General features: G+C 35.5%; 1 protein-coding gene across 1 annotated transcript in view; it reads right to left on the reverse strand.

The window, feature by feature from the left end:
* The window catches only part of BIRC6 (baculoviral IAP repeat containing 6), a 173569-nt gene that overhangs the window by 64722 nt on the left and 92654 nt on the right, over positions 1 to 16193 (reverse strand). The window contains 8 exon segments of the mRNA XM_029965115.1: positions 2915 to 3044; positions 4646 to 4789; positions 5708 to 6488; positions 9246 to 9467; positions 9951 to 10059; positions 11213 to 11469; positions 13605 to 13884; positions 14512 to 14712. Of these exon segments, the coding sequence (XP_029820975.1) occupies positions 2915 to 3044; positions 4646 to 4789; positions 5708 to 6488; positions 9246 to 9467; positions 9951 to 10059; positions 11213 to 11469; positions 13605 to 13884; positions 14512 to 14712 (2124 nt within the window).

Below are 16193 nucleotides of genomic sequence, written 5' to 3' on the forward strand. Positions count from 1 at the left end.
AACCTGAACTGTTTGCTTAAGTGAACATTAGATTACTATAGTTCAACCATTTTGATTCAATCATTAGTGTAGATCACAAGTATCAGCAAGTTATTAAATCTAATCTAATCTAATCTATTAAATCACTGATGATTGGTGACAATGGACCATTTCACAGCTTGTGAGGTACAACACTGGCACCCAAAATGGCCAGATGATTCTCTAATTGCTTCTGAGTATTAACTTGTTTCCACACAGCCACAGCAGCTTTAAGGTATAACCAGACTCAAGACCTAAAAGTACTATCAAACTACCTTTAATTGTATGTCACGAGTGGATGAGGTGCTGAAAGGGATGTGGTTTGGCTGTTTGGAAATATATTATGATTTGTGCCTGAAGACATTGGTTATGTCTGTATTAGTATTGGAGACCAAAGAAGATACAGAGTGTGAAACTGCTGCTACTCAGGACCCAACATTCACACATGCTCTCTCTATATATACATGTCTGTGTATATATACCTATATATATATATGAGACTTGGTGTTGGCTTTTCAAAAAATTCTCATCATTATTCCTACTATTATTATTAAACTGCTCTAGCAGTTTAATGAGTTGCTCTAGCTTTGTCCCATTAAAGGTCATTAATAAAATGATTAAGGAAGCTTAAGCAATGGCATTTTTTTCTACTCAGGTGATACCCAGATTTGTTGTTCAATTTTTCTGACCAGCCAAGACCAGTAACTTAAGAGTAAAGTGCACGAAATACAAAGCAACTGGTACTCATCCTAGACAATGCTATCTGCAGTGTACTGCACATTTTCTTCCTATGGTGAAGGGATGTAAGCAGGAGATTTAGCAATGATTTTAGAGTCTCTTTTCCCACCCCCCTTTTTTTGTAAAGCTGGGAGAAAACATACAAAATGAATATGCTTATTGTGATTTATTTGTGGAGAAAGTATGACATGATTAATTTGAGACATTAACAGTGTAGTTAAGAAAAAAGAAGTTAACCCAAGGGACAGACTGACACAGGATCTTCATGACTTCCAATTGTTGCAGTGGTGACAGTCTTTTCTTTCTTTTCCCACCCAGTCCATCCCTTCTCTCTCCCTCTCACCCCAAACACAGTTTACTCCTCATACATTCAAGTCTTCTTCACTCTGTCCTAACCATGGACTTCACAGAATGGCATACAAGAATCACAAAGTTTTTGAGTCAGAGAAATCACATTAGGTGAGGGATGGAAACATCAGTGAACCTTAACGTTTCCACTAATTCTTCCCATTTAAAATGGGAGTTAAGTTGGGGCTCAACAATTCCGTAGCAAAACCCAAAGTTACGGTGCCCTACAAAGTAAGCATTTGACCATTTTCAATTACAGACATTCCAATCTATCACATCATCACATTCCACTCCCCAATCCTTATTAGTGCTGGTTATCAAGCTGACCACAATGCACCACTAAGGCAGCTATTCAGTACAGTTTATGTCACTGCTCAACAACTGATCCCTACCTCATATGAAGTGACCATCTCACCCATTACAGTAATTAGTTCCTTGTGCAGTTTGTGGTCAGAAAGACCTTAGTCACATTCTACAAACTGTGTTCGGACAGTAAATAAATACAGAATTCTATCAGAAATAGCGAACAATTCCTTGCTAAATAATGTTCCAAGCATTTTGCTAGGAATCAATATTTTTGGATTAAAATCCCAAAGCACATCTTGTTCTATCTAGTATTCTGCCAAATACCATTTTTCCAATTAGTACATTAAAACAGTTGAGTACTTTAGTACTCTCAGTTTGTTAGCTAACATATTTATTGCCCTAGCAAATTTGTTAAAAATGTCAATGTAAGGATTTTCAGTACATATAAAAAAGCAATAATTCCTCTTATCTTCATTTGTCTCAGAAATTAGAAGTTGATCTGCACTTTCCAAAAAATACACATACAAGTAAACCTACCTGTAAGAACACACATACCTGGATGTGCAACTAAGTGCACACCCTTCAGTGTGCCAAAATGGCAAAAACATAATTGCTGTAATGGTCTTTGACTTTTCTTTGACATTATTGAGAACTACATCTTAAGAATAAAGAGGAATTCCTGGGCTTGTTGTTGTGTGTGTTTTGTTTTGTTTTTTTTAATTAGACATTTATAAAACTGATTTATCACATAACATGTCCAAACAATTTTTGCTCTATTTATTACTGGAGGAGAATCAACTTGCATCTTGCCTGGTTTTACCTGCAGAGCTTTGGCATGGACATGACATCTTCAGTATGAATTCTACTCTTTAACTAAACTTAAAAATTTTAAAAAAGATCATTAACCCTAATCTTTAACATACAGTTTTGTTTTCTAAAGTATTAAATAAAATAATAATTAAATAAGTACTGAATAAAGTTAAAGGTGAGATTCATTCTAAGATTAAGATATTCACCACTCAGGTGTCAAAATCCATATTATGGTCTGTGGAGCCCTGGTCAACAGAGTTCCCTACAGAGCGGTTCATCTGTCCACGTATATTAGAGCAGTATAACTGAAAGTATTAAACTTTAAAAAACAAACAAATAAATTCATGCCTTAACATTATCTTCTCATTGTGTATAATTTAAAAATTAATATCTAAAAGTAAACTATGGCTTTCAATTTTCATTTTGTAAGCAAAGGCAAATGTATATCCACAGAAATATGTCCTTTTGACAGCAAAATGATTTCATCTCCACCTTGATATATATGACTAAGTTTCAGGATATTTAACTAACATAACTGGGAATATTTTAGTGACTGGATGAAAGACATAGTGTTTTAAAGACTTATATTTGCAGTATCATTTGTATAGTCAAACAAACAATAAGAGATTTTTTTTTCTGAAACTGTATCTTAAAAAAAACCCAAAACCAAAACCATGAGCTACTGCAAACTTGCCTGACACACGATCAAGAACCTCTGCCAGAGTTGTTGAGACAGGCAAGTGAAGGGTACGAAATTTGTGTCCAGCTCCATACATTGGATGTTGAATTACATGACTAGTAGCATTAATTCTACCTTTGTACAGCTGAAAGGAAAAAACAGGCAACATTTAAAATAACTTTAACACTGAGAAATAAAAACTCTTATAAAGCCACCTTGGCAAGATAAAGCTAAATTCTTAGTGTGCTAAAAAAGAAAACTGACACATCCTTTCACGTTGGAGGTATACAGTAAAAATGCATCAAGTTAGGACAAGTTTAATTTTTTTAACTCAAAATAATTTGCTTTGAAAGCCTAGAATAGTTTTAGGATCAGAAACAGTACGATATCATCTTTGCTTTAAAAAACCCAATTATTTTACGTAGCTGTAATATGAGAGAAAAATTGAGTGTCTGAGACTTGCGATTATTTATGAAATGAAAAGTTAATTCTGAAATTAAATTAGAAAAATCACAATATACTTGGAGTAGAGAAAGATAATGTTTCTCTATTGCTCTGACTTGAGGAGGAAGTTTATTGTAGACTTAATATCTACTTTTTCCTATTATGACATATAACTAAGCCAAGACTAGTTAAAACATTTCAAATATTTTATTATATTTTAGACTGAGCCCTGTTCACATTTTATATCATTCTCTGCTTTGGTAAGAACTTTAAAGATAAAAATAGGGATCCAATCTTTGAAAAGTTATGCTGTTGGATATACTAGAAGTATATGTTCTACATCCACATTATTTTTAAGGATTTTCTCCTGTTAGAGGAGGAATCTTCTCAGTAAAAATAGACTGTTTCCCGGTGTTTTTAATAGAAGAAACTGAATTATGACAATTTCAAGATTTGTTTCCTGCTTTTCCATATCTAGTAACAGTTTTCTGTGAAAATCTGTTGTATGTAAAAAAATTAGTAGAAAACTGATATTACTTTACTACATTATCAATGGCCCTGTTAACAACTAGTCAGGCAGGTTAAAACAAACATTTAAATGTTTGTGGTAAAACTGTATTTGTCTCTCCTTTTCCATTTTATATACTATCTGATCCAGTTTCCCTGTCATATATCTCATGTAGTACTTTACTTCTGAGATGCAGAAACCAAAACAGAAAATATTTTTTTTCCTGGCTGAGAGTATCAGATCTTTTAATAACTTCTGTTTTTCCCATTTTTTTTTATTCACAGCCTTCAATGGAGAACACTTCAGACATTAATTACAGTTCTGTTCCAGTGAAGTATGTGGAAGCATAAAGCATACATCTGCTTTATAAATTAATTCAAGTATTTGTCACTCAAGAATTTATTCATGGCATTTTGGCTAATGCTGAAGGATCTCCGCCAATTCTGACTATGACCAATCCTTAATGAAACTGATAAGGACTACTGAAAGGACTAGATATTCTATCTGTATTTGCTGCTAGTGTGTAAGGATACTTATAAAAAGTCTTATATAAGATAAATTCAGTTGTCAGATCCTTCAGAAGCAGTATATTTTCAACAAGATGACTTTATCTTAACACAGTGCCTTGAATTTTTTTCTAAAATGCCAACTTACAATTCAACAGCACTTTCCAGAATTTCACGTGTGCAGCAGGAAAAGCTGCTGTGTGACATTTCAAAGTTGAATATACCCAAACTTTGTTTATAAAGGCTAAATTTATTCCATGTTTACCATACGGTATCAAAAATTCTTACTGGACAAGGGGACTGAAGAAACAAAGTCACTTTCTCATCCTCCAGCATCAGCTGCAAAAAAAGCCTTCTAATAAATCCTGAAATATTTCCAGAGGTTGGGAGGTTCCCACGCTGAGGAGAGGACTGAAACAATTCACAGAGAACCTGAGAATGCAAAATGACATCAGAGTTAAAATATTTCTATATTTAGGTCTCTAAAATACAGCTCTACATGGTCACAATAGGCAGTGCCTGAGATTTACCTTCCAGTTATCATTCAAACCAGATCAGAAATGAGCACCATTGAAGAAAATACCAGCAGCAAATAAGGTTCTTTATATAAAAGTTCTAAACACTGACTATAGCAAAGCAATTATGAATACATAGACTACTCAAAAAGATAAAAACCTGAAAATAAAATAGTTAGAAACACAGCTTTTGAATTTCTAAAGTAAAAATTTCCCACTGCATATTGCAGTATTACTACCAGCCATTAACAGAGAACTGACCCAATTTTTTTACTGAGGTCTACCTCTTCCCAGGGTATCATCATACTTAATACTGAAAAACCTTTTTTTCATTATACTCTTATTCAGCTAGGTTGGCAAGGTTAATGAAGGTGAGGAAGATAGCTGATTTTGCACTAGAATGGCAAATGCAAAGCCATATTCTGCAATATACAGCCTGTATTTCCTTGGACACAGGTTGCACAAGCAAACTTGCCAAGAAATTTCCTTAGGTGACTAATATTAAATATGTGTATGAAGATTGATGTTCAAAGTCCATTTCACAGAAGTTTAGACCTATCCAATTAAATACAGTCTTTTGCATTTTGGTCTAAAGTTTATTCCTCTTAACCAAGAGGAATACAAATCTAAACACAGGACTGCATGGTCATGCCAAAACACTTTTATACTTTTCAGATTCAGATCAAAAAGCTAACAATTTTAATATAAAACTTTCCCAGTCAATAACAGCTTACAAAACTCCAAATTATACGAAAGAAAGATAAAAAACATAGAAAGTTTTGAAAGTTAGCTGAAGCTACTAATAGATTAAAACATTATTATTTTTCTCTCTCACCTGTGCCATAAGTCTCTGGTTATTCGGATGGCAAGAGATGCACTGTAAGAAGAAAGCAACTGTTGCATTTTCAATTGCTGTCCTCTGCTGAGTGGTCAATCCTGTTGTTACAGTCGAAGAAAGCAAGCTAGATCTTGCACTGGTCTGCTGCGCCGTCATATTGTGTCCTCCAGAGGTAGCACCAGAATGGCACAACAGAAATAAAAGTGCTGTCCACAGTGGATTGACTTCAGAGCCACCCAACCAATCCTTCATCATGTGGCTGTTGCCAACTTCTGTCAAAAACCTGAGAACAGGAGCAACCAGGTCTGCCGTGATAGGCATTTTATTAAAGTGCTGTGGAACATGATGCCTCCTGAGCCTGTCCTGGGTGACATCCATTGATTGTGCAGTGCAGTCAGAGCTAGAAGTATGGTTAAAGCAAAAACTAGCAAGACTTCTTACGAGCAGTGAAGGCAAACCTGAGTCCAATAACTGCTTGATAGCTTCAGGAGACTGAGATGAGGCAGCAAGAGTAGCCAGGTGAGATTCTGTTAGTGCAAGAGGGGCTTGTGCATTTTTAGAGTCATCTGTTAAAGACGAACTAAGGTCCTGTTTTTTGCTGTCATCAGTCATAGACAGTCTGTGTTGACACTGCATTGGAGGAGGAGTGATACCCATCCATCCCATCAGTAAGGAAAAATAATTTGGGTGGATGTGGCACATTGAGCAAAGCAAACTGTCAACAGCTTTCTTCAAAACCATGTTGCAGGGAAGAGACATGGACCAGTTAAACAGTGACCTGTAGAAGATAGAAACTCATGTCAGTACACAGTTTGCCACTCATATTTCCATTTTTTCCATTAGTTCATAAGCCATCTGTCCATATTTATGATTAACTACTGTAGATGCTGTTGTAAAACACTGTGCTGAGCCTGAAAGCAGGACACTGATTACCCAGAAGGCATTTCTTAACTGTATGCTTAAATTACTTTCCTTGTATTGTATTTAAAATAGATATAAACCCAACTTTTCTGGTATGCTGCACACGAAAAACACATTTCAGTCTTTTGTCAGTTGTCGACATCTTATCTGTTTTTTAACCAACTGCAACCTCTTTGTGCTGCAGCTATTAGGATCTCACACACATGCACAGGTCCCAATCCTCTGTAAGAACTGAAAGTAATTTATCATCTTTCCAAAATTTTTTTAGGATTTGCTTTATTGGGCTTCTACCTAAAGATGCTGCACAAAAAAGGGAAAGTAGCAGCAATCTTGTTGGTTGAACAACACTACCCTTGCTGTCCCCTTGTTTAACTTAAATTTAGGATGCAAGTTAACAACAGAATTATTCCTCAGAGATATTAAAATCCCACCTACCTTTGAGCTCACTTACATCCAAGCACAATCTGCTTGAATGCTAATCCAAGCCACATGAATGCAGAAGCTAATTTAGCTCCTGTTATTCAAGCCTAAATTTCAGAAGTGGTACTTGTAAAATAGTGAAATGATCCTTTCTTCACACAGACTTGTTTAGAGTAGGTGAAATACTTAAAAAAACTCCCGCAGTTTTCCAAACTGCATTCCCAGTACCTTGACACCATATCTAAGTTACATTAGCTTAACATTTACATACAAAGGTGAACACACACTTGCCACTTCAATGCTAGGTTATTAAGTAAGTTTGGATGTATCATTACATCCAAATATACATTGGATGCATATTACATTCCCATTTGAAGACAAGGATTGTTTTTCCCTCTTCTGGATGGAAATGTTATTCTGTGTTTAGACTAAGGGCACTCTGAGAAAGCAGAACAGAGCACGGGTCTAACCAAAAGTTTATCACCAGTCTAGAGAATGGCTGATAAAACCCCTCCCCAACACAAAACTCATTTCAGTGACCAAATGACCCATAACTCTGGAAAGATAGTCACAATTTCCCAAAGTCCACATATAATTAAGCTACACTTAAACTCCTCTCCAACTATACAGTCACGCAATCCTAATGCCAAAATTTTCTGGATAAGTTCATGCTCTATGTAAAATAAGATTTCTTTTTCCAAATGCGTATTTAAAAATAACTAAGCATTAGTATCCACTGGCCAAAGCAAAAAAATTGAAATGGAAAATGGCGATGATGAGAAAATATTTCCAAGAAAAAAGTAAGTTATCACATGAAAAAGAAACTTGGGGAGTTATAGCTAGAAACCATTAAAATATTTCAAAAGTTACAATATCAAAGAGGATGAAGAATACAGATGAAAAGTTATTTTTATTAGAAGAATTATTTATCCCTAAGTCTGACACCAATGTTTTTACATTTATTAAAAAATGTTTTTTAGAATTTGCTCCAGATGGTGGTTGATATGAGATATAGTTTTTTTATCTGGCAGGAGGTAGAGGAATGGGGCTATACTACAACATGAGTAGTCAAACTAGGTACTATGGTTTTATTAGTATTCTTTCATTTTGCCCTGAAAACAACATACTCTCAGGAACAGGAACTCAGTTGTGAAACCCACTTATATATCTATTATAAATCTAAATGGGCTATCCATTGTAGGAAGTCTGTTAAAGATTTTCCTTTTCAAATGTGAAAATATATCCTGAAAATGTATTTTTGTTAAAGCGTATTGCTAAAAGAACTGACTTGCAATTTAAAATCCTTAAATTGACTCTCAAAATGAACAAGGTCATTTTGAATTAACAATTATTTATATGACAATATCACTGAAGTGTCTTCAGAAAATGTCTCACTTGTAATCATGAACCTAAAGACATCACGTTGCACATCCATACAAGCTCTATGTGCTTGTACCTATAACTGTAAATTATACACTTCCTGGTGTTCGAATATTTGTCTGTGCCTAAAGGAGACAGTAAGGTAATAGAAAAAGGGCAACAACAAAATTACGTGTGCGAAGTTCCTTTCATTAACTGGAATTGTATTCAATGGCACAAATGAAAGACGCTTGACTAGATACAGTAATTTAACAGCTGCATTTCTATAAAGCACATGAAACAAAGTTATGTGGCTTCTCTTTTTTTGTTTTCTTTAAACAGAAGAGATGGTTAAGCAACAGAAATTATGAATATTAACGCATACATTTTCAAATTGGAGTCACTAAGAGTACATATTTAGTGTTTAGGGTGAACTTCTCTTTAGAGCCCACCAACATCCAGCAAATTCATAGTTTAAGATTCACTACAGATTTTCTGGTTTTATGTTTTTCAAATAAACATAACATAACATAATTTGGCCATAACAAAAGTCCAAATAAAAAACTTCAAGAAAAAAATTCCCCCGGTTTCCTAGTTCTCAGCTATCTGTTACAGATACTGGATACCACAGCAAATAAAATAATGCTTATATAACAGTATACTAATGAAGATCACTTATAAGTACTGTGAAAATTACTGCAAACAATATCAACAAGATTAGTCCACTAAAAGATCTCATAAACAGAAACATGAGTAAGTGCACTCATTTGTATCATTTTAGTCAACTAAACAGTTCAGTTATAAAAATAATGTGTTGCAAAACTGCTATACTTACTCAAAAAGCTCTCTGTCGAGTAATGCTGGTAAATCATATTCAACAAGCAATTCGTAACTGTGCCACAAAATTGCTGCCACACAATGCAAGTGGGAAGGGGATGGCATCAAAAGACCATACTCTCTCGTTGAGCTATTTGGACAAATGTAGCTGACCCGGCCACCTTTTTTCATGGCTGCAACTCTTGCAGAGTCACTGACCCATTTCAGCAATGCTTGAATTCTGTAAGGCAAGATGATGTTGCACATTATAAAGGATCAAAGAAACACTCAAAACCAAATTAGCTTGCTTTTTTTTGTAATCCAATTTACGCATTTATCTATTCCTTGGAAGTAAAGTTCAAGAGTGAGCTCAAGCTCTGTTTTCTCAAGACTTAGATCAGGGCTAAAATTAATTTAAAGCACTTATCTTGGATAGTCAAATATCAACTTTCTACAGAAAAAGAAAATATAGCAGGTAACTGAGTCCTGAGTGTTTGAGAGAAAAGTCGGTTGAAAATCAAAATTTTATCACATTCATAAGAGCAGAAAAAAAGGCATGCAAAGAGCTAGAAGAGAAAGCAGGAAAGCTTCTCCAGATTTCTGCACTTCCACTATCTTGTAACAATCAGATTTCAAAAGAGTTTTATTTTGTAAACTAATATCAAGCACCATTTAGCCAACTATTTTTGTATAAGCTTCCACATGACAACCCAAGTAACATTACCTATCTTTTGTTCCAGGGTCTTGAGTTGTTCCAAGCTGATAAAGAATGTCTATTGTGGAGTCAGAAGAGAGACCATTTAATCTTCCAAACAGTAAAGGGCTATTCAGATCTTGCCGCGTTAAAAAAAGAAAAGGGGAGGGGAAATAACAGAAGTACTTACATATATATTTTTAAAGTGCACTAATGACATTATAGAATTGCAATATTAACATTTAATTAAGTTTCGCCATTAACATAAGGATGCAATTCTTAAAACACACCATTGCCTCAAAACTGAGCATTTTATATGTTCAATGCAATGTTCAGCTTTACTATGAAAGGAAAAGCCATTACATTTATCAGATACAGGACTTAAAAGTTTACATAGTAGGATTTTCTTCAACATATTCCAAAAAGGCATGACTAATTCCAATAAAGCTATTAAACCTCATGCTTCACAGAAGCAAACACTTATTTCAAACTGGAAGCTTATTTAACTCCCATTTCCATCAATGGGACTAAGAGCTGAAGATTTCCTCAGATTATTTCCTATTCATCTTCTCACTGTGTTCATCTCCTGCCCTGCCGGAAACTACTCTCTTATCTAACATCATTCCAGCAAAAGATAGCAATCTACACTGAAATGCTAACTCACGGAAAGAGAAGTCATGGAAGCCATTTTAAAAAGAGTGTTTTCTATTAGCAACCTCCAAAAAGGAAAAATAGGAATTTAGTTTTCTTCATTTAAAAGATACAAAACAGCAAAGTGGTGCGAAACCATAAATACAAAACCCCCAGTGCATTAACAGAACAGCTTCTGCAGAATTTCACTGTGGGATATAGACTGTAGTTCTATCTTAATTACATACCTCCACATACAAAGATTTCCAACGTTTAGTGTTATTCAGAATTCATACTGACTATTGCTGCTCAAATATTGCTGTTTGTTTTCCTTAGCACTGCTTATGGATGCTTTTTATTTTGAAACATCTAGACATAGTATCTATAGTAAGAGACACTTAGGATACATTGCACATCCTACTCTTTGTCTTCAAAACATTACCTAATTCTGAAAACCCAAAACAATCCTGAATCCACTGCTCTACTATTGCAGAACTACCCACGTACAAAGACTGTGATACTCAAAAGTATAACAAAACACAGTGGCAAGTTCTGGCAACCCAGATTCCGAATGTGAAAGTAACATGCAAATATACTCTACTTGTACTTCTATACAAGCAATGTTTTTAAGCAACAGCTGAAAAGAAATACATTGCACTCACCTGCAGGATCGCTCCCTGATGCTGAGCAGTTTCTTAGAAGAATGTCAATCAATTTTAGGCCGATTCTGGTGGACTGAAGCCCAATTTTTACAAGTACAGCCTCAATATTTGGAGAATGCATACCACAGTAAGGTGACATTAGTAAAGCAGCACATGTCTGCAACAGATTAGCCGTGGGTGCTGCAGCACTAGCCATCATTCCTTCCAAATCACTTATGTGAGTGAGGCAGTGGTGTAATAATCTTAACCATCCAATACTGAAAAGGAAAACATAAAAATGAGCTAATGTATTATTTTCTTATTATGTTATTTTTCATCTATAGCACAACTACCTGTATTAGACTACAGGACAAGTACTGCAGAAAACTTCTGTGTCATGATCAAACACCATCTGAGCAAAGCAAATGCCTGAATGTAAGACCACAATGTAATAAACATTAGTAATGCTGTTACAATCATTGGATTAAGATTGTAAGAAAGGCAGGATTTGTGGGTAGGAAAAGTTAAGAGCCTGCAAGTTTCAGTACCAAAGTTTCTCAAGATTTCTCAATTCTCATATGTATTTCTTCCAATAGGGCCAACCTACTGGGGGAAGGATAGAAGGGGACATGTTTATATAAGTGGAAGGGTGTAGGGTGGTTTTGGGTTTGGGTTCTTTTGGTTGTTGTGGATTGTTGTTGGGGTTTTTTGTTTGTTTGGTTTGGTTTTTTGTTTTGTTTGGTTTTTTGTTTTGTTTGGTTTTTTCCTTGTTTTTTGGGTTTTTTACATTAAAAGAAGCTGAGATGCAATAGTAGTTGGCATTAAAATTATACACCTGAACAAATTCCCCGACATTACAAACTTTTACAGTCATACACATCTACAATAACTTATACTGAACCTTAAGGAACATGACTTAAAATACATACAGAAAAAGCACGGCAATTAAAAATGTGTGAGCCACTATATTTCTCTCATGTCTTTCTTATTCTTTGACAATATCATTCAGAATTCCTTTTAATAATAAATCCTGAGAACTAAACCTATCGTAATTGAATCAATTTGGAAACACATTAATTAGACTTTATTTATAAAATCCATTACTATTCAAACTAGCATCATGAACAATACGGCAACCTAAGTTGTATGCAAAATAAATGGCATCATTTCACTGACAAATTCTAAACTAGCAGGTTAACTTGTTTTCACAGTTAACCTTTATCATAGTTCAAAAAAAGGCAAACTTACATACAGATCTTAAATTAAACTTACAATTTTATTTCAGGAATAATGTACTCCTAAATGCATTAGATTTATTAATTAGAAGAGAGCAAGTTCTCTGTTATGTCTAAACCAAAATTATATCCAAGTTTATTGAATATAGCTATCATATCATTACTTTCTTGAGATACTTACAAAATTAAGCTGAAAGCCATAATAAAACATGTCAAGACATGAAGAACATACACTCGCAATCTTTCTTTAGATACTGATTATTCTTGTGTGTCTGTATTATAACCTTTTCTGATATAAAAATATATCAGTGGTATAATTTGGCTATAAAAATTTTTTTTACTGCTATTCAAGAGCAAAGACCAATTTCAGTTATACAGCTTTTATTAAATATACACTAAGCAGTATTCATATTCTCTAAATTTACTTATGGTCTCAAAGTTTTTCCCAGAAAAAGAAAGGTTTTTAAAACTTTCCAATGCTCTCTTTTCAAATTCATAAACACTGAGATTCAAAGATGAAATATTTCAATTAATGAGTTTTTACAATTTAATAAGCTAAATTTAAGAACAAGAAAATCTAAAAAATCCACACATCAAATTCAAAGTTGAAAAACTTTGACACTTGTTTTTAAAATCTTTAAGGGTTTTTTATTTTTATTTAAAAATGAGTAAGAAACTCAACATGTCACCTAACCAAATAAAAGCTTTTGAAAAGAAATCTTGCTGATATGCCAGAATTGTAACAACATTCAGTTCCTATTTCTCAAATGTTTGCAAACACCAATATTAGATATGACTTCCAAAAAACATTCCATTGTTCTATTTCTATTCCTGCTCCAAAAATTATGTAACTCTATTGACTTCAATAAGAATAAGAAATATTTCGGTACTTCATTTTTTTTGACAACTGCCTACTCATTAAAAACACAAAATGCAACTCTAAATGCTTTCCTGGGCTTTGTATTCTTTCACCATTGCAGGGGTGAAACGTTCCCTTTTACATATGCAGATTTAAGCATGCAATTAAATAAGTGAGAAGTACCGCTTATATTTACCTTCTGTATTGGAAAAAAAAGGCACAGTTTGCTACTGAAACACCTGACACAGAGCAGAAAACACCATGGAAAAAACCCCTAAACCATGAACTAGTACACTGTCCACTGATCCCAGAGCCTTACCTTGTTTTAGAGACCTGATCCTCAGAGGGAAGGAAGGGATTATTGACGGTTGCAGAGGACGTGTTTCCGAAGGCTGTGAGGCCCAACAGTTTGATCTGAGAGAGCCCCAGGGTACTGGCATCCCGAGGACGATGGAGACGAAGGCAGACGGCTGAGGCAACTTCAGCTTTTACCAGCTGGATCTTTATGTAGGTGAGTCCGCTTGTGATAACAGGAGTTGACAAAGGTAACATATTGACACCATCTGCGCTTATTTCAACAGACACTGATGAAGGGCAAGCTACAGAGTAAGATAAGAAGGTTTAGCACTATTTAAAAATCTGTACTCGTTTAAATTTTAAGTGTTGAAGATGTATCGATGTAAAAGAGAACAAAATTATTGAAATTATCTCAGGCAAACGCTACTACAGAACTGCAGCTGGAGTACTTGAGCTGTGCGATGGTACACGTTAAAATGGATATGCCTTTCGATACATGGTATATACAGTTTATTTCAAAGACTTCAGATAAAGAAAAGTCCTGTCACTAAAAACACCACACTTTTCCCTATCAGAGCTACAACAATAAGAACTGAAAATCTCATACTTATTTCCAACTACCATACATTTTGCCTGAAGACCCTTGACCAATATCATGTTCTCACTGAGGAAAGTTTTGAGAAGTATGACAAGGTTTTTTTTACATATTAACAGGAACATAAGACATCTACTACACTCAAGAAGAAACTGAGCAGGGGTAGGGCCTTCCATTCTTAAGGAAAGCAGAACTAGTAAGCTTTGCAAACTTATTTTATGGGCATTATTCAAAAAACTTCTCAGCTTTAGTTCCTCTGATTACACTTTGTATTATTTCTAAATACTACCCTTCACATTTTTGAACTGTCATCAATGTCAGTGAATCTACTTACTCGCCAGAGAGGCCAGGTGAGGCTGGATGTGGATCTCCTTGAGCAGGACAGCTGCAGGAAGGTGAATTGTAAGGTCACACCAAGCCTCCTCAGGTAAAAATATGTACGACCACGCTGCAGACCGAGCCCGTCGGTGGGGAGGAGTAGCCTGCAACAGCACTTCAGCAGGTTGGGCAGTGGGACTGCTTGAGGTGATTGAACCTTCAAAAACAGCACCATTAACATTGATTATTAATGTTTATTAATAAAACCCAGATTAATTTACAACCTGAACTGTTGAAAACACTTTTTTTTCCTGTCTCATCTGTTTTGGTTTATTGATAACATCTCATTTGTAATAATGTCAACTGCTGAGTTATTTTTATTTTACTCAGACTGTTTTAAATAGGCAGTTTATATATCCATATGCATGTGCAAGTCCTTGAAATTTGCTAGGGGACACCCGCTACCAAAATCTTAAACTTACTCTCAAGAGTATGTGACAAAAACAAAACAACCAGAAAGGTGCAGGTTGAACAGTATACTTAGAACTTAACTCATTTAATTCACAGTTAACATAATGAAGGTTTTAAAGGTTTAAATATTACAACATAAACAATTTTATAACCAAATTCTTCAACATGATGAGAATCAGAATGTAGTGAGGAAAACTGGAAGGTTAATTTCAAAAGCAAGCTCCTGACTGTAAGTTAAATATTAAGACAGATGCACTTATGACAGAACATCAAGAATTGCAGCACTTCATAAGTTGGGAGATAAGGTATGCAAGAGCCTACCACCATACATACTTTTTTACTATTTAAAGTGATAAAGAACCAACATTTGCACGATTCCTAAATTTACCTTTTAGAAATTTGTGAAGAGCGAGGTAGAAGATTTCTAATGCCCCCCTATTATGCCAAATAAACCTCTTTTCCTTTTCTTTTTTAATTTCATTATTTTTGACACTCTTAAATTTGAAAGACGGGACTGTATGAACTTGGCTCTTGTTCAACAATTTCTCCAGAAATTTTAAAATTAATCCTTTCTTTCTTCCCTCTTGTCAGTGAGACACACTGTATGAATACAGGCTGTGGATGTGGTCTACCTGGACTTCAGCAAAGCCTTTGACACCGTCTCCCATAGCATACTCCTGGAAAAGGTGGCATGGACAGGGGCACTCTGTGCTGGGTTAAGAACTGGCTGGAGGGCTGCGCCCAGAGAGTGGTGGTGAACGGGGTTGCATCCAGTTGGTGGTTGGTCACTAGTGGTGTCCCCCAGGGATCAGTGTTGGGCCCACTTCTGTTTAATATATCTACTGATGATTTACATGAGGGGATTGAGTCCACCATTAGCAAATTTGCAGATGACAACAAGCTGAGGGGAGTGTCGATCAGCTGGAAGGCAGGAGGGACCTGGACAGACTGGAGAGTTGGGCTGATTCCAGCAGGATGAGGTTCAACAAGGCCAAGTGCTGGTTCCCGCACTTTGGTCACAGCAACCCCATGCAGCGCTACAGGCTGGACACAGAGTGGCTGGAGAGCAGCCAGGTAGAAAGGGACCTGGGAGTTTTGAGACTCCCAAAAAGCTGAACATGAGCCAGCAGTGTGCCCAGGTGGCCAAGAAGGCCAATGGCATCCTGGCCTGGATCAGGAACAGTGTGGCCAGCAGGTCCAGGGAAGCGATTCTTCCCCTGTACTCAG

This window comes from Manacus vitellinus, unplaced genomic scaffold, assembly GCF_001715985.3.
Source record: "Manacus vitellinus isolate BGI_N305 unplaced genomic scaffold, ASM171598v3 scaffold_8_pilon, whole genome shotgun sequence".
NCBI classification, from domain to species: Eukaryota; Metazoa; Chordata; class Aves; order Passeriformes; family Pipridae; genus Manacus; species Manacus vitellinus.